Source organism: Tyto alba, unplaced genomic scaffold (assembly GCF_018691265.1).
Source record: "Tyto alba isolate M040663 unplaced genomic scaffold, T.alba_DEE_v4.0 Super-Scaffold_19, whole genome shotgun sequence".
NCBI lineage: Eukaryota > Metazoa > Chordata > Aves > Strigiformes > Tytonidae > Tyto > Tyto alba.
The window spans coordinates 7,872,213-7,899,609 of NW_024881281.1; the positions used below are offsets into that span (position 1 = coordinate 7,872,213).

The 27,397-nt window shown below is 44.8% G+C and overlaps 1 protein-coding gene across 3 annotated transcripts in view; it reads left to right on the forward strand.

Moving 5' to 3' along the window:
• Positions 1-27,397, forward strand: part of CALN1 (calneuron 1) — a 130,710-nt gene that overhangs the window by 43,032 nt on the left and 60,281 nt on the right. For all 3 annotated transcript variants that reach the window (XM_042791766.1, XM_032993727.2, XM_032993728.2), the window contains exons 3-4: positions 10,728-10,871; positions 24,952-25,064. In XM_042791766.1, the coding sequence (XP_042647700.1) occupies positions 10,728-10,871; positions 24,952-25,064 (257 nt within the window). The remainder of the gene's footprint in view (positions 1-10,727; positions 10,872-24,951; positions 25,065-27,397) is intronic.

Consider the following 27,397-nt stretch of genomic DNA (forward strand, 5'->3'; position numbering starts at 1 on the left):
GTGAGACAACAGGTTGGGGTTAGCAAATGCAGAATAACAGAACATGTCCCGTGTGCTAGGACATGTGGCTGGATGCTGCCCAGAGATAAGGAACACAGCAATTCCCCTCCAATAGATTTTAATACAGTACCAGAATAACTTCTGGTGTTATAGATGTACCTTCAGCCAGAAAGAATAAAAATCTCAGATAATGTAGCTCCAGGGCAAAATTCAGATTTTTTTTTTTAGTGATTTGCAATGAGCTTTCTCCTATCTGCATAAGGAAATACTTTTGAACTGCTAAAAAAAAAAAAAAAGGCTGAAGATGTATCAGTTTTGCATACTGGTTGAAAGCGTTGCTGTGGTGCATTTCAGTGCTTCCTGTCCCTAAACGAGTATGTTCCAATGATGCTTTGCTGTCAGGGTGAGAAAAGCTTTCTCAAATTGCTTTATATTTTGTAAAGCAATAAACTTGGACCAAAAAGCACGGAGGGAGCTGGGGAGCTCAAGCTGATTGTAATTCTTCCGGTGGAAACATTTTCCATCAGAAAAATGCAGATTTGATTACATTCCCTGTTGACAATGGCCCTTTCAACTGAAAATAATAGAAGAGCTTCATATCAGTAATGCTGCAATATTTCGTTTTGAATTTACAATCTAACTTTTTAAAATATTAAATAACATGGCCATGAAATATTGGGACTTCACTGCAGTGAAGCCTTTTCTGGAAACCATTCCTGAACAGGAATGATAGATGATCTTTGGTTTTGTTGCACGGCAAAGCCCCTGAAAGAAAAGCGAACTGAAGGGCAGAATATTTCAGTATTTTCCTCACCTTTCTTTCTACCAGAATATTTGAAATTAACCCCTTTGATCGATCGTGGCCAGATCCTGGCTGCCATAAGGCTGAGGAAGAAGCAATGCACGTCCGAGCTGCCTGAAACCCAACCGAGCACAGGATTGTAATTTACCACCCGGCAGAGCTCACGTTTTGGGCAGCGCCTCTGCCTGCATCCCTCCTGCCTGCATCCCGAGTTGCTCCATCACTGTTCTTTTCCCTTCTCCTGCAATGAGCTCTCACATCTGTCTGCATTACCAATAGCTTGCAACCTTTGGTTTTATCTGGTTTTCAAAGCAGCCGTCTTTATCTGATGGCAATTCTGCATCTGTTTGGGTAACTAAGGAAATTTCCAGTGCAATTAATAGATGTCAACGGGGGCAGTGGAGCATTGGTGCTGCAGGGTTCAGTTAATGAGTGAGGTGTACAGCCTGGCCTTTCTGTCAGGCTGTTCCTGGTTTCTCAGGGATTTGTGGACATACAAAGATCATTTTGTGGTGAAAGTGCTCAGTGGAGTTCAGAGACTATAGTGATTACCAGCCAGAGAAGATAAAGAGGTACCTATTTTTGCTGTGTAACTAAAAGTGAAAATAAGGGGGGGAAACTGGCCCAAAGCAAGGGAAAAAAATAATAATTTAATTCACTGGATTAGGGTTTGAGTTTCTGTGTATAAAGAACAGAAATTACAGTTTGTCTTTGGCACTCAGACCAAGACAGCATTTCTGGTGTTATTGAGTGCTTCCCAGAAAGTTTAATTTCATCTTGAAATGGAGCTAGCTCTGCATTTTTCTTCCTTTTGAGCCAGGATTGTTGTTTGTAGGATGAAGCTCATATTCCTGAGCCTCAAAACAGTGAAGAGGAAGAACTGGAGAGAGTGCATTGAAGTCAGATTTGTTTTGCTGAGCTCCTGTTCACAAGATATGTTCTCAGTGAATCAATGTATGTGTTATAATCACTTTGGCTTTTAAGGAGAAAAGCTGTCTTTTTTTCCAGGATGGAGTAGATTCTGGGACTTGTGGAACAGCAAATGCACAAGAATAGGCAACTTTGAACTGAAAAGCATTAAAACATAGGTATAGTGTGGTCCTTCCAAGGGGCAGTTTCGTTGCCTTGGGTGGTGATACCAGAGAAACAAGTAGTGGGAATAAATCCAAGGGCCAGATGATAAATCTGCTGGGTGGAAAGGGACTAGGAGGATGCTGAAGGCACTGCTCCCCATCCCACCCGGAGGAGTTGGTGGCAAAGCAATGAGTAATATCTCACCATGGACTTAGATGTGTGTGGGCTCATCTCATAAGTCCTGAGCAGCCACTGCCAGTGACCAAAATGCTTCTCCAGTCCTTAGTAAGACCATAGTAAGGACGTATTAAGTCAGGTGTAATGTGCCGCTGGGTAGACATGTGGAAGTTCATTAAAGGCAGAGGGACTGGGAAAGCGATTGAATTCCAGTAAAACTTTCGTCAGGTACTGCCTGTCCTGACTCAAGGGTGATTTTGTGATGGGAAGGAGGATGCCAACTTATCATCTTTGTCAGAGTCAACTCTCTGGGTGTTTGAAACACTCGTAACAAATGGGTCTCTGCCTAGCTGTTTCAAGGACATTATTCTAAATGGCAGGTACCTACGTTTGAATATTGGGCAGTAAATTTCCAACAGAGAGTGCTCAAAGTCTAATTAAGCCACCTTTGCAAAGTGTAGGGAAAGAGTTACAAATGATGGGAGAGGTTATATTTCCTACGCAGTTATTGCCAGGCAAGACTGCAGACTGAAACCCTCATTTTGGTAAGAAATGTATGAAGACTGTTCTAGCAGTAAATCAGTACAGGATGCAAATTATATATATTAAAAAAAAAAAAAAAAAAAAAAAAAAGATGGGCAGCCATTATCTCTTCAACATTAATGTGAGTCATCCCTAAGCAATCTTGAATCAAATCACTCTCATTCTCCAAAATGCTCCAGGGTAGGGTCCTAAGCTCATTACCTATTTATGTCCAGCAAATGTTTCACTTCTGATGATGAATTGAGTATTGATGTCAATAAACTAAATCAGTAGCTCCAAGATATTATAGGTTTATGTCTAGGCAGCTTAAAAAAAATGTTGTGAAGTTAAATAATTCTCTATGTGGCTCAACTGTTCCCAGGAGAATATGTACTGTGCGTGAGTTTCTCTGAAGTGGTGTAGTGTCATGGGAGGGAAAATTTTTTTTTGCCTGCTATATGTGAAGGATGAGGAAAGGATAAAGATTGTTTCCTAATAAAAACAACTAGTGAAAGAGGAGATGGAGGTTTATTTGGAAAACATTGGAAATCTATTCTCTCCTTATTCGTCTTTTTAGTATCAGGTTTTTAATTTGTGAACAAAACTTATAGCATACACTTTAAATTTATCTGCTTCCATAGTGGTGATCTTTCATTGCTAGAAGTTGCTTTTTCTTTTTCTTTCTTTTTTGTCTTTTTGTTTGTTTGTTTTGGTTTTTTGTTTGGGTTTTTTTTTTTTTGGTTGGTTGGGGTTTTTTCATTGTTTTTTCTTTTTTTCTGTAATGAATTTCTACCCTACCTTGAACATCCTGGGTTACAACACTTCCAGAGAGCCTCACAAAATGCCTGAGTCTGACTGCCCACCTTAGTAACAGTCCCATCACAGAGACCAGAGCTGGGGAGGACCACAAGCCCAAACAGCGCAGGGTCCAAGCGAGGGCAGAGGTGGCTCCCACCAACAGTGTGCAGTGGCTGAGCTGCATCTGCCCAGAGACAAACAGGCGGGGGCCCCTGCAGCTGTTTGCACAGCATCTTCCAGTGGCTCAGTAATCTGTGTCAGGGGAAGAACAAAAGAAGCACAAAAGGAGACTGTGCAGGTTTTGTAGAACTCTCTGGATTTACATGTTTTGCCCCAATTTGTGTGTTTGGAGGTACACATCCCTCCTTTCTCTTAGGTAAAGAGTTTTGTGTGTGGAGCAAATCAAAAAAAGGGTATCTCCTGATGGTTGAATACCCCACCCCACATGCCTGCCCGCACACAGGGTCCCACGGGTTGTGCCAGGAGACCAAAACACCCCTCTGGAAATGACATGAGGTGCCGTGCTGGCTCCACATCCATCTCCTGCAGAATGACAGTGATATGCAGTGGAATCTTGCATAAAATGGTGAGACCTTTGATGCTTTCTGTCCAATGAATAGAAATGAGATATTTGCTTATGCAGCCAACACCCATTTTAATGCTGCTATTTATAATGACTTGTTTGATTGTTGATGCTCAAAAAAAGACCCATGTTATGAGCCATTTAGTTGAGAGAGTGGAACCACAGATCCAAAGCTGCAGCAATACATCAGGAGAACCAGAGATCTGAGCAAAGTTTTCCAACAGGGATTGGCAGATGACAAACCTCAGTACGTGATCCCTCATGTAAGAATTAACATGAAATCACTCTGGTTTTATGCTGACTGCTGCAGTGTGTACTGATATATTTGGAGTGAAAATTTTTCTTAGCATTCTAAGGAGCAGGGGCATGGACTGTCAGAAGCCCCTGAAGCTGGTTCCTACTGCTAGAGGTGACTGTCACAGAAACCAAAGCTGCCCAGAGTGGGTGAAACCCCATTTTGTAATGCTGCAGTTGCTGCTCACCTCTGAAACTTTCTTCTAATTGTCAGGTTAAAGTTGCTCATATGCACTTGTTCTTAAACCAATATTATTGTTCTACTGAAACTACTTTTCTCTGTCTTTGGGATGTTCCCCTCCATCTTCCTGCCCTCCTCAGTATCACAAATGGAAATCAAAGCACCTCCCTGAGCTGAGACCAGTTCTTCTGTCACCTGGCAGCCTGGCCATTTGCATCCTCTCCGACCCACTCCTCACTTTCATTCTGAGTTCACCCCTCACCACTCAGGACCCGCCTGTACCTTTTTCAGGCACTGGAAACTTGATTATTCTACATCATTCAATAGTGAGGGCCACAGCACAGCAACTCAGCCCCATGCATCCTTCTGTTTGGCGCTGGGAGGAGCTGAAGGGGAGCCCTGCTTGTCTCCTGGATGAAACTCTGGCCACGGTAGGGAAATTTATAGGGAAGAGTGGAAGTTGCTATTTTGCCAAATTCTCCCAACAGCTGGCTTTCAGCACAGAGCTTCCCCGCTGGCTCCGTGCGATGCCGCAGGGCTCGTGCGATCACAGCTGCTCAGCAAAGGGATGGATGCAGCCACATTTACAGAGCAGCCTTGTGCAAAGGAGTTTGCTGCTGTCCATGCCAGCCTGCCCTCGGAGTAAATATCCTCCAGTATTCCCGATCCAGCCCCTGTTGCTTGCGCTAAAAGCTTCCATTTAAGAGGGTATCTAGTAGCAGCAGATAGCCTTTATGTTGTGCATTTATATGGTAATGTGGTGTTCCCGCAGGTTACTTGGCAAGTGTTAAATGTGTTTGGGAACATAACCACAGGAAATGTCATTTCCACAAATCATTTTTTCCTGGGGAAGGGAAAAAAAAAAAATAATCAGCCAAATTATATATGAAAAAGTCCCTCTGAGGAAAAACAAGACAAGGCACTTAGTTTTGAGGCAGACCTTTCTGAGCTGAGGTGCTTTATCAAGTTGACTAGTACAGGCTTGCTTTGCCCATTTGACATAACTGTGTCTTCCTGAGCTGTTGTAGCACTGAGGCCACTATTAAACCCGGGGGTTTATGCCCCAGTTCCAGCTGCAGCCATGGTCCTTGTGTGGTTTTGGTGATGCTGACAGGACTCGGTGCCTGAGCCTCAGTAAGATGCTGCAGCCATTCAGGTAGATGTGGCTCCAGGTTGCAGTGAAAAACTTTGATCTGGGGATGCTGAACTGTTTTGCTGAGATTGGGAATAATCAAGTGAAATATTTTGACACTTTCAATTGGAATATGTTGGGGGGAGGGGGGAGGCGTTTCCTTTAGATGAAAAACGTAGGTATTTTGACACTTTGTTGCAATTTGCAGGAAAAAAAAAAAACAAACAAAAAAAAACAACTGTAAGAATAGCAGATGGAGGGATGGAAATTTCCATTTTTTTAAAACAGACATAGTAGTTACAAGACTCACTTAACAGTTCACTCAAGGACGTGCTATTTGCAGCTTTTAGATCATTCAGTTTGTACTTTGGTGCCCAAACCTGCAATTAAGTGAATGAGATGACTTGCAAGATTTCGGGTGGTGGTATTTCTTCTCTTATCATACTAATGAAAATAACTATAGGACTCTGATTGTAATTACTGTGCATTTAGGGTGTGGTAGTTACGGTGTAATTACAAAATTTATTATGGTGATATTTGTACCCAGTGAAATAGCCTTGAAACCATCTGCAGCGCCCGAGGGTAGCTAGTGGACACCAGTGGCTCAGGCTGAATTTATTTCCCAAAGAACCATGATTCATTCTCATTCAGGAAGCAAAACAAAAATAATGATGGTTGCCTCTAGTTACCAGTCAGAGGGAAATCATCTGTAAATAAACCTGCTACTGAACGTGGAAAAGGGATGAGCCGGGGCTGGGAGCGCAAGGTCAGGCTCCTGCTTGCCCAGGGCAGGTGGGAGTGCGGGGAGGGAAGGGCGGGATGTGAGCGGGTGGGTGAGGACACCTTTTCTGGAAGCAGGTGGAGAGAGTTAATGACTTGCTAGGCTGGGTGTCAGGTCTGAATAGGACAGCAGTCTTGTTTGTGCCCTTCAGAAAAGTAATGAAAAAAAAAATCATTCTTTTCCCTGATTCTTCCTTTCTTTCTTCCCAGAGGAATGTGGGGGTAATTGGATGGTCACAGCTCTGTAATAGGGAAGCTGGAAGGTTCAGCTGTTAAATGTGAGGAAAGAGAGGGAATGAATTAAAAGCGCACACACACACACACCCCATATGCAGCTTTTGAATGCTCAAATAACCCTGAGAAGTGAGTGCTGTGCTCTCGGATCCCATGGAACATAAATCCTCACCTGGGGAAAAACATCAGGCTAAACTTTCCTGAGCAATGTGCCTGCAAACCCAGCTCACCACACCTGCCTGGGCCCAGAGGACTCGGGCAAGGTCCCTTCTGCTCCTAAATCTTGGCCGATTCACACAGCATTCCTTCCCCCTTGTTGGACTTTTTGTCCCAGCAATTCTTTCCAGCCTTGTATCATTTGGGAATTTAATTAATGTTGTGGCTACTCCCTCTTTGAGATCATTAACAAAGATGTTTGTTAGGCTGGGGCCAGATGCTGATCCCTTCTGTCCCCTTGTTCACTTTAACGATGTTCAGCATTAAGCATCATGTATGACCCATTGGACAAAGTTTCTTTCTCTGCAGCAGGATTGTTTGAATTAATTCTGGGAGTGAGATAGTTTAGTGCTACTAATAGTCACTGGCAGCCAAGTGAGCAATTTTATGTTGAAATCAGCTTATATAGAAGAGTGGTACTGCTGTTCCCAGGGGCAGGAGAAACTGAGACATGGAGAAGAGCACTCAGGTCCTAGCCTGGGCTCCTTGAGAAGTGACATTTCCTGAGGCTCAGACCAGTGCCATCACCAGCAAAATGGGATACTTTCTGTTCTCTAAATCTTTCTATTTCTTCTCTTATTTTTTCCCTTTTATCCTCTAATTTAGTTCTGTGTCAACTACCTACATTTGAGAGTAAAAGAGGATACTATATAGTGGAAAGGGGAATAAATATTAGCATTTGCTAACATCCCAGGGGATGTGTAATCCAAGTATATGTGCTTGGTTGGGTCTTGCCACCCTAGCTGGGCAAGGGGAAAGGCAACTGCTGGGCAGCATCACTTTGACACACACTCCCTACTGTTACCTTTACTCTTCCTGTTAAAGACTCGCCTCGTTGACCAGGGTAAAGCATCCCTATGCAAAGCAGCTTCCAGCTAAAATGGAAGAGGTCTCAAAGTTTCTCCCAAGCCCCGGCAATGTCTTTGTTGAGAAATTTACTCCATGGACCACATCCGCTCCCAGTTCTGAGCCGGGAGCATCAGTTGCCATGGTGACTTCTTGGGGAAAGTCATATGGGGAAAGTGCTGATGTATTTTTAGCTTTGGGTAATGAAATTTAACAGCTGGAAATAAAGGTGAGTGCCAGCCAGGGTGCCACACGTTCGTGGACCGCTGTTTGGCAGCGCTGGTGGGGCTGCGTTTGGGAAGGATGCTCAGGCCTGTGGCTCACACTCTGAGTGCTGTGCAGGACAGCACCCACGAGTATGTCAGAGGAGAAGGAATCACTATAAAGAAAAGCTGATAAGGAGGTGGTGTTACATGTAAAGATAAAGAGGAGGCACTGGCTGAGGTCATAGCTGCTTCGTGTACAGTGTGTTCAACCTATAAATAGCTCTTCAAATATACCTCTGCACAAGTGGTATTTATAGAGTGATGAGTGAAAAAAGCTCCACTTGGTGTCAGGAGCTCATGTGTGAAGGATGTTTCAGGCTTGGTCAAAAGTTCAGGTTCCTGAGAGGTATGAAACAGAGCTGGACCCCAAATGTGGGGTTTTCTCTGATCAAGGCTCAAAGGTTGCGGTGCTGTTAAATGTGCCTTCGTAAGTCAGGGTATCTGGAGAGGATACTCAGTAGATGTTGGCATTCACATATTCTACAGCGGAGCCCCTGTACAGACATAATTTATTCATGTAATTTGGATCAGTCTAACTCACATGTAAACTTTTTTGAAGGTAGACTCATATTTTATTTTCTAAAATACTTTCTTGGCTCCCTGCTATATTTTTAGTTCGTTCCTCTTGAGCTGTCAAAAGTTTATTTTAAAATTAATTGATTTCGATGTAATATTTACTGCACTTTAGCTTTCAGCACAGCGTATGAAAATAGATTTCACTACAGCTGGCAGTGTCTAATGGGATTCATTCCTACTCCAAAGGCTCTTTGCATTATGTACTGATACTTCCAGCCGAGCTTGCTTTGAACAGCCTCACCATCTTTTCATATCACCGAGCTTACACCAGCGTGGGCTGGCAGGGAGACGAGGTGAAGCATTTACGTTTAAAGAAGCCACAGTTCATGCATACCTGAACCCAAAGTGTAGATATTACAGATCTGGCCCAATATTTATTGGAATTAATAGAACCTTCCCTTTTTGTATCAGTGGGCTCTTTGGCTGGATTAAAAATTGATCATATCTCATTATGATAACCACAGCTGTGGTGCAGATTAAGCAATAGGTCACAGAGGTGCCCGGGCCCTGGCACATCACCAGGGTAATACACACAGCAGAAAGCAGGACATGGAAATTGGAGCAGATTTTGCTAACGCACTGGTGTTGTCAAGGGAGGTGGTGAACTTTGGTGTGAGGTGATTTAAAAGCAGCTTTTGAATTGTAAAGCTTTAAATAACCTGTTAGAAAAGATGTCACTGAAACAATTTCTTGGTAGGTTACAATGCTCCCAGCTTTTTCCCAGGAGGACCAAGGACCATCCGTTACCTTTCACATAGCCCTGCTGTGAGGGCTTGTGCCTCCCTTACACCTGGGAGCAGAGGGAGGTGAAATGTTGGCAGCCCTTGGCAGGATCAAGAATATTTTCTTATCTGAGCCTTAATGCCTGAACTACCCAGGACTGGCCAAACTTTTTCCAACCACTCTGTTTCCTGATAGAGAATAGAGCATTTTTTAATAACATTTTTGTTGTGGTGGTGTTTTGTTTTTTTTTTTTTTTTTTTCCCAAAAAGACCTGCTGAGTTTTCCTTCCCACTTCTCCAGTGAAATGCTTTCACATGAAGATTAAACTCCTCCAAGTAAATTTGCAGCGGGCCCCAGCATGCTGTTTTTTCATATATCCTCATTCCCAAAAGAGATATGATAAAGCATCCTGTGGTTTTGTCTCCACAGCATGGGGCAAAGACTGCTTAACCAAAACTAAGAAACCAACACCTCATTCTCTCCCCACCTCCAACCAAAACCTTTCAGGTAAACAGGCTCCCAGCTGGCTGAAATCTTAAAATTTGTTTGGCATTTGTAACAGTCAGATCTGGGGAGCTTGATGGTGGGACTTAAAGTTGAGAGGTCTGTGAGGAGCGGGAAGCATGCAGAGCCATCGAGGTGATGGATGCACAGGAGTCCTTCAGTGTGCTGCATGAGTGGAGAGTGGCTCTTAAAGGCTGGAGTGGGATAAACCAGAATTAATAAGCAAAACAAAGTCAGATGTCAGAAACTGAGCCAGGCTAAGGAAGAATGATGGAAGTGATACCTTTGATGCCATCAGCATTTTTATTGATCTGAGGCTGTTTATTGATGTAAAACAGTTATAAATTAGAGAAAAGCTGTGAAGAGGAGTGAGATGGAAATTTCCTGGGTATAGTTTAAAAGATGTACACCTGAATTTATCAGACAAGGGAGAACGTGCATGTCCAGGCTTTGGCTTCAGAGCTCCATACCCTGCAGAAGAGGCAGTCAGCACCCAGCTGTTCCTGTTCTCATAGTTTTGTTGGAGAAAGTTAAGAGCTTGGTCTGCCCGTGTAACATAAAATAAATATGCCTTGCAGACTTGCAGAGGGCCTTTGAGAAAGGCTACTGGAGAAGCCCCTGGGGCTGGGATTTGCTGGACAGCTGTATACAGGGAGACTTTACTGTGGGTCGGGATGATTCACCCGCAGCAGTCCAGGGTAGATGCTGCAGAAAGAAATGGAGTTCAATGTGTAATGAATAAATAATTTTGCAATGATATTTAGCAGAGAAAATAGACAGTGTGAGTATGGATGCTTTTGTATTTATCTGCATACAGAGGCATGCATGCGTGACTGCATTCACAGAAGTATATGTGTGTGTATGAACATATCATGATTATACTGACTTGAAATGATCAAATAAGCATCATTAACATTAGAATAAGCAATATATGCTGTTTCGGTGTCCTATACGTGCTGATGTATTGACAGGGAGTCCTCCACTGTAACAACCCCTCTCTTCTTCCTTCTCCTTTACAGAAATCCGTGAAGCTTTCCGGGTGCTGGACAGGGATGGGAATGGCTTTATATCCAAGCAGGAGCTGGGCATGGCAATGCGTTCCTTGGGATACATGCCCAGTGAGGTGGAGCTGGCGATTATCATGCAACGCCTTGATATGGATGGTAAGTCCTTGCTGTTGGTTATTCTCTGTTACTGGTGGAGGGGGGCTTTCCCAGTGCATTGCAGCCCATGTTTTTGGCTCAAATAATTTACAGTCACAAGGAGAGTCTGGAGAGGAAGCTGTGAAACTTTGCAAGGAAAAGGCAGATGACTGTGAGCCATCAACCTCCTGTAGATAAATCTGCCCCTCAGGCTACCCACACAAGGGAGGTGGAACATCTTTTATCTGACCAGCTGATACAGCTGGGTGAAGACAGACCAGCTTTTGAAACCTTTCTCTGCGAAGTTGCAAATGGTCTTCTGCAAGGCTGTTGTAACCTTTCTCTTCGCATTCCTGGGCAGCATCTGGCTCAGTGACTCTTGCTGGGAGATGACCTGAGTGCCCAACCAAGCAGAGCTGCCCAGTCCTGTGGCCTCACCACTCCTTGCAAGTAAAAGATGCTGTGGATGGGAGTTGTGCTGTGTTGTAATGAAGTGTTGACGGTTTTTGAAGGAGTTTAGAAGAGTGGAATAATTTTGAGCGAAGTCCTGCTGTGAGAGCTCGTCAAACGATTACTAAGGGGTAATAAAAGAAACAGAACCCACCATTAAATGGAAGAGAGAAATGCAGCATCAGGATGCTGGAGCCAGGGAAGACTTTTTAACTGCTGCAAAGCTACAATCAGAGCTGATCACAGTGAACAGGCTGCCTTTAAAATGTCCTTGGACAGAGCAGGAAGCGAGATTTTCCTGATGTCTGAAATGTGCAGGGAAGCTGGGGTGCGGGTCTGACCTTTTCCCACCCTTCTGCAGACAGACGCAGCAGGGAGGAAACACTGTGCAAAATTAGATGAAATCATGCCAAACCGGAGTGCTGGATGCAGCCCTGGTCTGAAAGGGGATGTTTGGCAAGCCCATGCGACGCCAGCATCCTTGGGGAGACTGCTGAGAGCAGAGACCAGAGGAGATGGTGGCAGCAGGAGTGAAGCTCTCCTACTTCTCTGGGGATATCAGAGTTGAATGTCTCCATGAGACACACAGTACAATTATATTCATCAGGCCAGGGGAAGTGGGAAAGAGGCTGTCAGGCTGCTCAAGGGTGTTCAGCATCTCCCCTAGACAGGGAGAAAACGTAATGTAAAACCTGTCAGATAGAGAAGACCAGTTGTTGAAATGATCTCATCCCTAGAAGAAAAGAAAAAAAAAAATCCATCACTTTTAAATGCATTTTTAAAAAGAAAAAAATATTGTTTGCACCTTGTTATGTTCTGCTGGCCTTTCCTATCAGACCAAGTGATTTCTCTTTAGGTTTTGTGAAGGCCAGACTCAGTATGGTGCCAATTCATGGGGTCTTTTATTGAAACTCTGCACTTTTTTGGAAAGAGTGCTGTGGACTTGGCTTCCAGTTTTGATTCATCTCCAGTTACTCCCTGACTCTGGGTCTCGCAGACGTGAGACTTTGGCACTCTTTCATATACACTCCTAGTGTGCAGGGACCTGTAATCGGAGAGGTGGGGTTAAAATGTAGAGTAATGGGCTGCAGATGGAAGGTGTTAAATTCTTGTTTGAGACTTTTCAGAAAGCTCAGTGTGTTTTCTGCAGAGATGGGAGGTGATCCTCCATCTCTTCCAGCTCAACAGTTCCATATATACAGTCCAGTTGTGCTGAATGTTTTTATTGTTCTTCTGTCTCAGCTCTCTGTTGTTGCAGTATTTTGAGCAGAGGGTTTGGGGGTTGGATACAACTCTGTGCTATGTGAAGGTCAAATGGGCCATACATGATAAAAAGACAGGATAATGGGAAATTTCTTAGGTACTGAACAAATAGTGGAATGTTATGTGAAAGATTTACCTTGCCTGCAAGTTGAATTAATGCTGTATGGCCTGAATTAATATTATATGGCTTATGGCTCTTTTTACTCTGATAGATTGTCTTCATTTTTTTCTAGGATTTAACTTGAAATATGTAGTGAGAACCAGCAGTAGCTTCCTCCTTCCTTTCCCACTGTGCATAAGAATCATTTGGTAGCAGGGCTTGAACAAAGTGAGCTCCCAGGGATGTCAGTCTTGCCCTGCACTCCCAGGAACAGCCTTACCCTCCTTCCCATATAACCCTGTGGAGGGCTGCTGATTTTTTCCAAGGCTTTGGCTCAGCATCAGGTGGGTGGGAAGCTCGGCTGGATGAAAGGTCACGTCCAAGGAGGTCAGGGAAGCCGGGGGGGAGGCGGTAATCCTCCTGCGCATCTCCCGGCACCTGACATGAATTACGAAGTGACGGCAGGTAGCGTAGCCAGACATCCGTTTCCCCACACAAGGCTGCTGCCAGTGTCTGCTAATAATGAGGTAATACAATTGGCAGTGGTTTATATTTAATCTGAAGCAGCCTGAACAGACCTAGTGCAAACATACGGTTTTCATCAGAAGTTACCTTGGGAGTGCATTCACATTGCAGGATGGCAGAGTGGCTGTATCTGCCATGGCTTATTTAACTGATAGGCTTCAAATAATGAGCAACTGGAGCTGGTCTGAATTTGTATTTCATCACAAACGCTGTTTTCTGTAGAGATACGGAGGGAGGCTCAGCCCTGTCTACGTCAGGCTGAGGAGACATTCACACTGTGGGAACAGGATTGCTAGGCTGAACAAAACATGTTTTCAGAGAAGCATATGCAATGTATGCTGGAGTGGTTTTGTGGCTGAGCATAAACTGATATGACAAGAGCATTTCACACCTGTACGTCACCTTCTGCCACAAAGGATCCCCCTGAGCTCAGTGAATAATGTGGAGATCAACTCCAGAGACACCCAAGGACAGTTGCCTCTGGAGCTGTAGCATGCAGCTGCTCAGTAACACACAGTGAGCCTCCAAATCAGAGCAGAAATGAAGGTGCATTTCATAATTCGTTGCATTTGAGAGCAAAATGTAGTTAGTTAGAAAATGCTGCTTGAACTTAAGTGAAAATGGCAATTGCACAGCTTGGATTTTGCCCAGGAACTCCTCACAGGTGTCGTATTGCTTTTAATGCCTCCATGGCTCTTGAGTGCTACCATCAACCTTCCTTCACAGGTGACGTGCCAGCAGCCCTGGCATTGACAAGGTGGAAAGGAATGCAAAGAGTGGGCTTGCCCACAGAGACTGTCATGGGGGGATTCTGAGGATGCTCAAGAGTTTCCAAATGTCCTCCAGGGCTCAGAGCCTGTTGGGATCACGAGGTCCCGTGCCGTGAAGCCCATGGTACGTGGAGAGGATTGGGTTACTTATCTGCTGGGCTTCCAAGCATGGCACAGCAAAGCTGCTGCAGGGCTGGGGAAGAGGGAAAGCAGTTTAGCCAAGAAACATTAAAATGGAACGCCAGGAAAGCTCGGGACTGACAAACAGAGCAAAAGATATTTTACTGTCTGCAGGCAAATGCAAAGTCACAGCAAATCCTATATTGAGAAGCATCAAAAAACAGCTTCCCATCCCCAGAGATGGCTGTCAAATATTCCCAAGAAGCTGACCACATGGTTGCCCAATGACTTGGCTTTTTTTACCCCAACACCTGAGGTGAGTTTGGGCCACTGGGGCAGGAGATGTTTTGTTCCCATGCTGGGACAGGGCGTCAGTAGTGGGAATTGGTGGTGGCACATGGGAAGCCCTCAGCTTTGGCTGTGCCTTATCCTGGGGACACGCCACAGCCCTGCAAAGGGCCACTCTCCCAGCTACATTTGCCCCCTTATCATGGCTTCACTGAATGCACTTATTTCCAGTGAATATCTAATTCTTGCCAGTCCTCAATGAAGGAGGGTGAACATCAGAGGCTGGAGTATCCACTGCATTTTCCTACAAATGCCTTCTCCGCCTTTTCTTCCAAGTTTCTTTGCTGTTCTGCAAGGTATTCTTCACCCAGGTGAAGAGGAATGCAGCTGCCACAGGGGGAAATATTATAGTTGGCACACAAAAAAAAAAAAAAAAAAAAAAGAATTAGGGAGAAAAATTAGAATCTACTTGGACTATTTCAAGGTCTCAAGAGAAATCTTCTAAATCAACATAAGCACCGTTTCATGAAATACCAGAAAATGCTTTGGTATTGCTGTGGTGGGGGACATGAAAGTACCAAAACAGAACAGAAGGAAAAGGGATTTTCTGTGCAAAAATGACTCTTTTGGGGAAGGGAGGTGAGGAATGGTGGTTCCATCACATGTCAGAGTATGAGATTCACATTAGGCCAAAGCTTTGCTTACATCTTGATACAAATGGTGTGTGACTGTATGCCAGCAGAAGGTTGTTCAGTATAGCTGGGCATCTATCCAGTGTGCTGTGCCTTATAGGGACATATTGTTTGCTTTTGGTCTGGAAATAGAGGTCAAATCTTACCTTAGTTTATACCCTTGACTTGCTTTATTCTTAGACATAATTAGGTATTGCATGAACGTAAACATTGCAGACTGAGAGGTACATACATTTCTGTCTGCAATCTGGAGAATGACCTGAAATGTTCTGCCAGCATGTGGAAAGTAAAATATTTTATATATTTATGTGCTGGAAAAGAAATTATTTGTAAATTTTTCCAATTGGCAGTAATGCTAATAAAAATGCAGAGAAATGGCACATTAAATGTGTTGCCTTATCTAGGATGCCTACTCTTTAAGCAGACTTTTGCAATAAAATAGATGAATGTGTGACTTACGTGTCAAACTGTTTCGTTACAACATAAGACACTTTTATCTGAGGAATAAAATAAGCACTCAGTGTACTAATTAGAGGAGCAGCTGCTTTTCAGTACCCTGAAAAAATAACTTCGGGCTGACATGAGAGGGAAAAATCCCCCCAGTGTCTCAAATTTTTTTATTATAGTACAAATAGGAAATACTTTGATCAAGCAAAAGATGAGCTGGTTTCATCAGCGTACAAGTGAGCTACCTGTTACCTTTTATCACATTATGTGATGTGTCAGCAGTAGTAGAGAAAATACATCTATGAAATTCTCATAAGCAATAAAAAAAACAAGAGAAAGAAATGCCAATTTAAAATTCTGCATATTCCTAAGATGCTTTGCAATGGCTCTTTGTGATGCAGAAAATAGAAAAGAGAGGGAGAAAACCCAGTAAGATATTCACAGTGACCCTTGCAAAAAAGCAGCTCTGCCACGTGACACTTCTAAACTTCATCCGGCTTTGGGCAGCCCCATGGCTGCAGTGGGGTTTTGCACATTTATTTTCTTCTTATGCTCTGCATGCAGAAGTTGTGCTGCTCAGATGCTGCCCCGTACAGTGAGGCACGCAGACACTCGCTGTGATCCCCTTTGGAAAGGGAGTAACCAGCAGTGGCATAACTGAACGGCATCAAGGGATGGTGTCAGAACACTGTCTCCCTAAAAGTAAGTTCTCCACGCTGTTGTACTGCAGTTGGGTCAGGGTTTGTACATAGGCGTTGTTGTGGTTTGCTTGCACTTGCTTCCCCACGCAAGGGAAGGGACAAAAAGTTTGAGTGCTCCACCGGCTGGAGCATGTATGCTGTGTCACAGGGATGGGAATGACCAAAGGACACAAACTGGGACATTCGGAGACAGGATAAATCTCTCTTCTAAAAAATAAGTGCTGAGCTTTCCCCTGTGGTCTGCAGAAGGCGAGCTCTTTGCTTTTAGATGCTGCATGGCCAAATGGTTGCTTCTGTCCAGAAGATGAGCTTGTGCTGCCCTGTGTGAGACAACGGTGACTTCACAAGCTGAAAACATTTCACTTCTTTCTTTTGTCTCTCACTCCCTTCTACTTTTCTTTGGTTTGGTTTTGTTTTTTTGTTTTTTTTGGGGGGTTTTTTTCCTCCACTTTACTGCCATGGATAATTCTTTGTGTGTCAACATTTCAGTGTGAAACTGTGTAAAATAGGCCAGGCTGCTGTAGATACACCAGAAGGTTTCTGTGTTTATAATGCAGAGTTAATAGGAAAAGCATGGACAGGTTGTTACGGACTTTGGGTTTTTCCTCTGTACTCAAAGAACTCTGATTTTTACATGTGAGAAATGATCTAGCAACATTTTAGTATAGTTGTCCTTTAAAGTGTGTTGCTGAGCTGAGAAACTCAGTTGGTGAGATGGATTTGATGAGACTTGTCTTTATTTATAGGGGCCACTTTCTTCATGTCTGCTCTGATTTGTAAAATGGAGATTATCATATTATGTGTTCTCGCTGCAAAGAATGAAGAGTAATTATTGTTGCTGGTGAAGCTAGTCAGATTTGCAGCTCAGTATCATGAAGAGGTTCACAAGTAATATCAATTTCTGTCTTCGAGACAGTGCCTGGATGGCTGAGTGCAGCTGTGTTGAATAGATAGGACAATAGCAAACACTGAATTGCAATTCCCTCCCTGGAACCCATCCACCCTGTGCTGCAATGGGGCAGAGTCCTCTGCAAAACACCGCATGTGATCTGTGATTGGCTTACATCCTTTAATTTTATTTATTCCTTAAAATGCAGTATTCCTGGTATTATGATTTTGGTTTCACAGAATGAATATGCCACAGGGAACATACATATTCCTCTGTTTTAATAAGCCTGTGACTTGCTGGTTGTCTCAAAGTTGTACCAAGCTGTCTAATAGCTGCCTTGGTGCACACAGAGCTCTCCTGCTATTCCCAGGTCCTGGGAAGCAAAAATAATTAAAGTCCTGGGTAGTCAGGATGCAATTTTGCCCCTCTCGATCCATTTGACAAAGGGATCAACTGGTTGCAACTTGCAAGATGCAAGAGTTCTGCAAAGACCTGCAAAATGAGCCCTCCTGGTTTTATGTGCCAGGTGCCTTTGCACAGGCGAGAGGATCTGGGAGGGATGCGGGACGGAGAGGATGGGGGGTTGCAGTGGCCGTGCTGGGGGAACACCATGCTCCCCAGGCTCTGCAGTGCCTTTTCCTGCAAGACGGCTGGTCACAACGACAGGAATTGGGGTGTCCCGTAGCTTCCCAGGGCCGGCCTGAAGCTGGCACGCAGCTTGGCAGGTGTCTGATGGATCTTTTTTATTTTTACTGCAGTGATTGTTTTGTTGGACTTTTCTTCTAGCCAAGCACTGACAGCATCCTGCTTGGTTTAGTGCTTGTGGTGGAGCACGGGACACGTCACGCCTGGCGCCGCAGAGGCAGAGCCCCCAGTCCTCTTCAATCACTGTCTCACAGGTCAGCTCCTGGACAGGCTCCCCTTGGGCAAACATGGGGAGTTAATAGATTTTTTTTTTTTTTTTTTTTTTTTAATGGGGAAGCAAACAAGTCCTTGCAGCCATTTCCTCTTCCTTGCAAGACGAGCCAACAGGCTGTCAAAATGAGTAACTCTCAAGGTCCTTTTCTCGGTGTTGGATGGATGCACCACCAGCTCCATCTTTCTGGGCTCTGTTTGAGCCTTTCAGACCCCGTGGAAATTTCCTCTTCCAGGAACATGTGTCTGTACAATTTGCTAATCTTTTATATGCAGTTCTCATTGAACCAGAGCAACCAGCTCCATGCAGCTGCTCCTAAAACCTTAGGACATGGAGGTGCCCTTAAGCGACAGAGTGGGCTCCAGGGGAGATGTTTCACCCTTTCCTTCAACTCCAGTGACATTTTTCCTCCAAAAAGTCACTAGAGCTGTGGGATATGTGTCAGAGCTGGTGAACAGTAAAAGAGTGGCTGATGGATATGCCCCCACTGTTCCCAAGGAATAAGAGATACAAGAAGTTCTGCTTTTAATATACATGCCTTGTTATGGAACATCAGAGACCCTCTGCAGATGACTCTGGGGCAGAAACTCCCAAGGGAATGCAAACAGGACTCTTTGGAAATAGGAGATGCTCATTGTTGTTGTTCTCTATCCTGAGAAGTAGTTGTATGCCCCCGTGCCTGTGGATCATCGTGTAGGCAGGCAGGGGAGGTCTAGCACCCAGCTCTGCTGGCAGCCTCCTTTTTGGTAATGTTTGGGAAGGTGATGCTCCGTGCCTCAGTTTCCCCACTGCAAAACAGCTGTTCAGTCGAGCTATTGTAGTGGAGCTTTATCTCTTCATTTCAGCCAATTTCACGGATGTCTATAATTAAAACTGTTTTCAAAGTCAAAAGTTTTATGAAAGACTTTGCCTAGTTCCCATTGAAGTTATGGACTGAGGCTGTAATTAAGCAGAAAGTCTCTGGGTCATGCTGGGGAAAGGGCCAGGGTCAGCGTCAGGGTCAGGCTGGCGATCAGGCTGTTCTCCTCTGACCTTAAAATCTCTGAAACTGAAATACTTGTCTGGGAAATATTCTGTGGCTGGAGCTTTTCTGTGCACATCCTCTGCATCATTTCAAGGCACAACAGCAACAGCCTTCACCAGACTGTATTATTATTGCACAGGTTACTTTATGGCCGCAAACAATGACACAGACCGGCACAGAGTCACTGCAGCTAGCTATTAAGAGAATAAAAATAAACAGGAGTGTTGTGTGTGCCTGGGACCCAAGCTGCAAAAGACTAGCTCATTAACTTTAAATATATCACCTAGCTGCACTCTGGAGGTCAAACTCGAGGGAAGAAAAAAAAAAAAAGTGTGAATACTTATCAGTCTACACACAGCAGATCCTCATCTCTGTTTAAACGTGTACCTCATTTTAGTGCCATGTCAAGAAACTTTTAAGGATGAGGGAGAACCCGATTATCCTGAGACTGGCCAAGGAAAAGACTTATATAGGAAGCAGTGAGGACAGATTATCCAGTCTCCCTGTTTAATGCACAAAGCTCTGAAAACCAGGTGTAAGTCTCTGTCCTGCCCTTGCATAGGCAATGCAATCCATGCACGTTTCCCCCCTCTCTTTTTCTTTCTTTCTCCTGCTCTGTCTTTCTCCAGCCCAATGAATATTTAATTACATCCTCCAAGGGAGCCACTCCAATGGGAGACTTTTGGACAGGCAGCAGTCGACTAAAGGCTGAGGGTTGGGGCTCTCCCGTGGGATGGAGGATGAGATGGGTTCACACTGCTGCTCCTCTGAGCATTTAATTATTTCTTCAAAGCAGAATTGCTCTGGCAGGAGAGTTTGCAAGAGCCCACGCACAGGCTGCTGCTACCTGGGACGTGGGGATTTGCTGTCCCAGCTCAGCTTGATCCCTCTCTTGTCTTCCAGGTCCTGTGTAGTTTGAGGGTGGTCTGCCTCACTCTTCCTGCCTGGCACATCCAATCTTTGGCAAACCACAGCTGGTGGGAGATCCTGTGGGACCAGGACAAATGCACCAAGAGAAAGGCAGGATGGGGCTCAGGTCACATGGTGCAGCTTGGTTTGGTGTAAGGGTGCAGCTGGGGGTATTTCATGCTGTGGTTGCCCTCCTTGGTGCCCTGACAAGGTGACAGCAGAGCTCTGCCTGCCCTCAAAGACTTGCGTGTTTCCTGCTAAACATCCTCCAGCAAATACAACCTTCCCTTCTCCCCTTTGTTAAAGTCAAGGGGACTGAGTGAAGATGAAATCCTTGGGCAGGAGCTGAAAGCCCATCAGCTTAGAGGGAGGGTTGTGATTTTCTGTGCATAGCACTTACACACCAGTGAAGCACAGCACCTACTGATAGCATTTTGAAACCTCTTTGGCCTGGAGATCTGGAAGCACAACCCCAATATGAATGAATTGGTGTTGAAAGCAAGTAGCTTAGGAGAGTAAATCCCCTTTCAGGAGTGCTGGAAGCTCCTTTGGCTCCCTCCGACATGCATGACCAACCCAGAGTTTGCTCCCTGGGAGCGCAGTGGTAGTTTTACAGTCTCCTCTATACACTGAGTCATTAGTGCTTATCCTTTTTCTATACCCCATTGGTTTATTTAGAACACCTAATGGACATTTTCAGAGATATAAACACCAGATACCCCTTCCTCAGGGAAGTCAGGTCCAAAGCAAATTTACTTAGGCTGCAGTGTCTGGGAAAGATGGAAAAGAGCTTGGTTTCCCAGCTCCATGCTGCTTTTAGCTGCCACTCTATCATCTTTGGTGTGCTTGGCATAAGTAGATATTGGACATGATGCTGGGCCCAATGATTGCCTGCTGTAGCTCTGTGAAGCTCCATGGTGGCAGCCGAACTGAGCTCACAGTATGGCAAACATTGATGCTAGGGCTCTTCAAACTGAAATTATCCCCAAAGTCTTTCTGTACCCAGTGAGTGAACAGTGCTTGTTGGGACTTTGGCAGGTCCAGGACCCCTTGCTGGCCACGTGTGGTCTTTGGACACTGAAAAGGTTCCCAGAGCACCCAAAGATGTCGCTGGATGCCTTCAGCATCCTCTTTCCACAATGGAGCAATTATCCAGGCTCACACGATTGCTCCCAGGGCCCTTGATAGTGCATCTAGTTGTTTATTCATTTTTATTATCACTTTTGCCTGTTTTTTGTCAGAACTGAGACAGTGTCTTGCAGGGAGAAAACCTCTGTGGGTATCTGGAAGCATTTAGCACTCAGCCGATGCTAACGGACTAGTAATGATAAGCAGATCTGATTTGTCTCTGATGATGTGGCCAGCAATGTTCTGAGTCATAGTTTTAGTCATGCAAGGTTCAGCCTCATGATTGCTAACCCTCTTCTGACTCTTTGACATTAATGCAAGGATTAAGAGGAAACATTATGGGGGAGAAAAATGTTAGGGCATAACTGTAAGTCAATAAATGAATGTTTTAGGTAGTTTAAAAGCAGGGGTTAAGCTCAGCTCTGGTGTTTCACTAAGATAACCCACACAAGGAGTGACCATCCCTTGGCTGATGGGATGGCATCCTGGCTGGAACCCCTCTGGTCCTCACCCACCTTGTCACCCGATGATCTTCCCCTGCTCAAGCTGACCTGCACTGTCATGCTTCAAGGTTTCCCTGCCCTCCCAGTTTGTAAAGGTACTGCAATGTGTGAATGCCTTCATCAGTCAGGGACTGCAGTGTGGCTTGGGTATATAAACCTCGTCTGCATTTGTAACTGGTGGGAGCGGGGAATGGAGAGTAACTGCAACTGTCACTGGATGGGGAGCACAGCTCCCTCCATCCTGGCCATAGCTTTTTGCCTGTTCGTGGCTCTTACACCCTTAAAGGTTGTTTTCCTTCAGTGTGATGAGTTCTTGCTAAAGTAGTTAATGTGAGCTTGGAGGCAGAAAGTGTGGGGAGGGTGTGAACACTGCACACATTATTAAATGGCCTGGGGGGATGGCGAGGGGCTGGGGCTGTGTGATCGCTGCTGGTGGCAGTGTTGATCAGGGCTTGCTGGATGGCTCGGGAAAGGAGCAGGGGAAGGTGAGAGCAGCGTGGACAGCACACATGCTCCAGCCTGATGTTTTCTTCCCCTTCTTCCCACCCCTTAAACCCAACTAAAAGTTTATTTCTGAATAAGCTGCACATCACTCACTCTGAATATCAACTACTCTGGGGTGAGGAGCACATCTGTAAGCACAGCAAAGCCAAAAATGGGGATGTGTGCAGTGATTGATTTGCCTCCAATATAGATTCTCCAGCAGATGCTTGATGTGTGCATCACACATCAGCTTGTAGCATGCCATGTACATGACTATGGCTCAGAGGAGGAGGAGGAGGAAGGGATCTTTTGATTCTACCCAACACAAAATTTCAATCTGAGTACTCCCAGTATCTGATGAGTAGTCTGAATGCTTGTAGATCCTACAGGTGATGTGGGTATTGGTCATTACCATGGTTGTGGAGAGCAACCCTGTGTATTTTCACATTGCAACCATGCAGAGTTGCACTTGGTGTGTCTTGGACCCTATGTGTTGTTTTTTATAATGTTTCTCCCCCAGCTGTTGAATACCATAAAAGGAAGTTTCAGCCAAAATTGTGAGTTCTCTTTCCTGATATTATGATGCTGCAGCCTCCTGAGATCCTGATGGCAAGCAAGTTTGTTTTCTGCAGCTTAAAATGATTGTTAAAGGGATATTTCTGCCAGGCAAAATGTTTTGGGGTCTAGTTTCCATGCTAGTTAACAGTTTTAATTGAAAAAGCAGTCAATAAGGGGATAATGCATTTTGTAATGGCATCTTTCTTCTGAGGTTGTGCAAAATGCTATAATTAAGCTGATAATTAAACCCTGTGAAGTTAGTTATGATCCCTGGCAAAGGCACAGGGAAGACATGAGCAAGGGTTTGCCCAAAGTCTTGTTCTGAGCCAGACACAGAGCTCAGGAGTCCTGGCACCCGCTTTCTCATGAGTCCTGTGTAAGACTAAGTCTTGCCTCTCCTCTGTGGATGAAATGACATTGTAGAAAATGCAAATTGAATAATTCAATATTTTGGGGTCACATATGGATAGACCAAATATATACATCGGCAGGTACTAGAATCTCTTTAAAATGCAAATTGTTTTCTTGCTAATGTGGCTAATTTCTGTAACCCAATTTTCATCATAATATATGGTTTTGTTACTGCCTTTCCCTTGCAGTGATGTACTGCAGTGTAAATCACCCCGAATCCACTGTCACCTTGCATTACCTCCCCCAACGTGATCCAACGTGCTGTGACTGATACAATCCGACTTGATGTCATAAACTGATGCTTCCCGTGGGGAAGCAGAAGGCACACATTTTCTTGTAGCCCATAAATGTTTTAAAGAATGGCTTTCCAAGTGATGGGGTGCCCACCCCTTTGCTTTTCTGCTTAATAAGCTGTTCCAGAAATGAGCTCCATCCTGCAAACACACTTCCCGCTCCAGCCCCGCAAAGCCCTTCGGCATGTGCTGATCCCTGAAGGTGTGAGCAACTTTAGCAGTTGGATGGGGTCTTCTTGCATGTCGTGGGATCAAAGCTATTATGAATCCCTGCTGAGTCTCTTTTCAGAGCCTCTATCGCTGGCTCACCCCTAGGATATTCACTCTTGTCTTCAAGAAATTGCGGCCAGAGCCTAATGAATAGAAATCACTATTCTGGCAAATGTGTGTTCTGATTCTGCTTATTTTCACATTATGTTTCTGAGAAGATAAGGACATGGAGAGATTTCAATCAGTGGTGCGTATGCTCAGATCAAGCATACGAAATATAATAAAAAGGACAGATAGCAGCAGCATGCAGTGCACGTGGTAAAGCTGTCACACAGGGCTCCTGCAGGTACTGCAGTCAGTAGTGACATTTTAATAGTAGCCCTTGCATTGATCTGCTTTAGTCTGATGGTTTTAGACACTTCTTACACCTAATAATTTAGCAACAGCAACTACATGGAGAGGTGGATGCAGTCAGTTCCAGCTGAATTTGAATAAAAATCAACCAAAAGTCTTACAGTTGCTGATTCTGTTTCCAGACTTGAAGGAGGGCTAATATATCCACCCATATCAATCGGTCTAATAACATGTAGGAGGGTATGTTTATGGACTTAGAGACGAAGGAGAGGCATATAGACATTGAACTACCCTGTTCAGAGAAACAGGTCTTTTTAAGATCCTTCAACAGGCATGAATTTCCCTTTTTTGCCATTTTCATTAAGCATCACAGAAGTTCTCTGAGGGAAAAGTAACATTTGATACAATGCTCAGACATACTTCAAAGAGCCACATGCCTCATTTTCAAAACATACAATATACTGCAGGGGCTTGGGACTGCATAGGCTCAGTTCATTAATGGCAGGAGCAGTCTCCTCTTCCTGCTAATGGCACTGAAGCTGTGTCTACACTGCCTGCTCTGCATGCTGAGCACACGGGGCGTTTAGGAGATGGATGCTGATGGAAAGCTGGAATGAAATGCCTTGTGGATTTGCAATGGTCTGGCTCTTCCCTCTGTGTGTACTCCCTGCCTCTGGAGGATGGGGTTGGCCCTGTAAAAGCTTTGCAGAGACCTGGCTGTTTGGCAGCTCTGTAGCGAGGAAGAGCCCTGGCTGTGCTAATGGCTGCTGTCCTCCTGCCAGAATTGTTTTTTTTTTGAGAAGGGACTTGCCTATAAACTCTCCAGGGCTGGGGAACCGCCTGTTCATCTCTATCACCTGGTCCTATCTTTAGGTGTGGGTATGCCACAGCATGGGCCATTCATTGGGATATCAATAAATTTGGGTCTGTAGGCACCAGGAAGTCGATGTAGGAGCTGCCATAGTGCACAAATGGGTCCACGGTATGCAGCAGGTCCAGAGCACATGTTGGACATCGTTACTAAGTGGTACTTCAGTGAAAACATTGATCTTTTTATTTCATTCCAGGGGATGGCCAGGTTGATTTTGATGAATTTATGACTATTCTGGGACCTAAACTGGTATCATCAGAAGGCAGAGATGGCTTTCTGGGAAATACAATAGACAGCATATTCTGGCAGGTAAGTGGTAATTTTTTTAAATCCAACTTTAGCCAGCTATCAAGAGCTTCCAGAATTGATTTGTTGAGTAGCACAAGATGTTTTGCTAAGCATGAATACTTGTGTAAAGGCTGCTGGGATCTGTCTCGCCATATGCTGTGTAACACCATCCCGTGTTGCTGTAGGGACCTGGTCTCACCTAAGCCCTGTGTGGGAGGAAAGTAAAGCACTGTGGATGAATTGCAGCTGAACACAACAAAGCACCCAGTTATTTGTGCAACTTGTTTGGGAGCATTTTGGAATTAATTTTTGGAAGAGAAGAACATTTTTCTCAATGAGTCTTTTGAGTTGGGAACCTTGAACCTCTCCAGCTGCTCTCAGAAATGGGCCAGTGTTCAATGTCCCTTGGCTGTGGCAGTGGGATGCTCCAAGCAGAGCGAGGTGTGCTGTGCAGGTCATGTCTGATTGATCCTTCTGTGGTTAATTTAGGTCTGATGCTGAGGATAACTGTGTTGTGCCAGAGCAAGTTTTAGCCACAGTGCTGCCCTGGGGTGATTTGGTGCTGCCGGTTTCAGGCATCGGAGAGGAGACAGGTCTGGCAGCGAGAGCTGCCTTGTGTCTGTCATGCAGTGTGATCTTAAACAGCATCAGACCTTCCTGGAAAAACAAGGACAGTCCAGGCTCTTGTGGTGGGGATTCAAAATCTCCCAAAACACAGTGCTGCGCATTTCTTGCCAACGGATTAAATGTGAGGCTTTCTGTGAAACTGCTGCTCATTTCAGTGATCATCCAACAGCCTTTTCTTGCTAATAAACTTTAGCTGTTACCAAATTTACTTGAATCAAAAGAGTCAAATCTGGATATAAGTATTTCTGTCGCCTTTTACTACCCTCCATCACTGTCCAGACTGAATAGGGTGGAGCTTTGTAAAAGTCTTTTAAAAGCCTTTAGAAACTTGTTCCTGGCCTCTTGGCATGTGATAGAAATAACCCTGGAAATCCTGATCTAGATTCTAGTATTTGGTCATCAAAGCAAAAGTTTGGCATTGGTGAAACCACAGTGGTTTTTAACATATCTGGGGGGAGGCAAGAGATAAATGCACACCTCGAAAGGCAGGACTGTGAGTCACAAAGTCTTTATTGCCTCCACTGCACCTTGCAAGCCTCATCTCAGCACATGAGCAATGGGGAGAGGAGGAAGCACCATTCTGTCCCGCTGAGCCATTGGTGCCTTCCAGACCCACCAGCAAGACTGGCCTCACTGGAGCCATTCAAGAAGCAAAAACACCCATTGGGAAAATCAAGTTAATGAGCTGAGGTCTTCTATGGGGAAGCAGAGAAGTCTGGATCCCTCCCTAAAATTCAGCTCACAAGTTAACCCACTGCCATTTAGTGACCCTTCAGCCCATGTAAATGCCCACAGTGGCTTTGCTCAAAAGAAGGGAGGATGTGTGCTCTGATTTTAGAGCAGCAGGACTTCTGGACTCAGCTTTCACCTTGCTCTTTCATGCAGCAGTGACTATGGCCCTTGTGCCCCCCAGGCTACACTGGGATGAGTGAAAAGAGTGCAGAGACTTCAGGTAACCAACCCCACAGGGGCAAGGGCCAGCCCCGGGGGTTGTCTGCAGGCAGCGAAGCATTGACTGAATTGCACAAGTGCTCCAGGGTGTCAGAAGAAAAAGTTTATGGTCTGTTACTTGTAAGGGTAGAAATACATTTCTTTACATAGCAGTTTCCTGGATTTCAAAGCCTTTGAAGAGAAGGTTTCAGTTCACATTTCATTTCTCCTGGGGTACGAGAGCTCATGAAGAATACAGTAATTTTGCTCCTTATTCCTAAAGAAAAAGCAAGGAATTCACCACCTAGGGAAGTGTCATTCAGGGAACAGGTTCCTTTTGCCCATTCTGACCTGGTTTTACCCAAGCTGTCTGCAGGGCCATAGTCACCTCATCTTTAAGCAAATCATTTGTGCATCTGCGTTATCTCCAGCGGGATTACATCTCATTTGAAACAAAACCCTTTTCAGATGGGGGGTTAGCTGTGTTTCCCATATCCCCTTGATGTGCAGTTTTCACATTTGGTGGAAAGGAATGGCAAGGAGAGGGGCGTGAATCTGGGTCGCTGATAGAGCATTTCAGCCCTGCAGTCCTCCCCAAGGAATGATTTTAAGGAGGGGGATAGGACCCACAAGCCTGTGGTTGTGACTGGTGCTGGGTGACAAGGGCAGCAAGATTGGGACAAGAAGGGACAACTCTGCCTTGATGTCAGCTGGCTGGGCAGTGCTACTATGCAGCAGCCAGCAGCAGGCATCTTGACAAAGCTCTTCTATCAGTCCCAAGGTGAGAGAAATTCCAT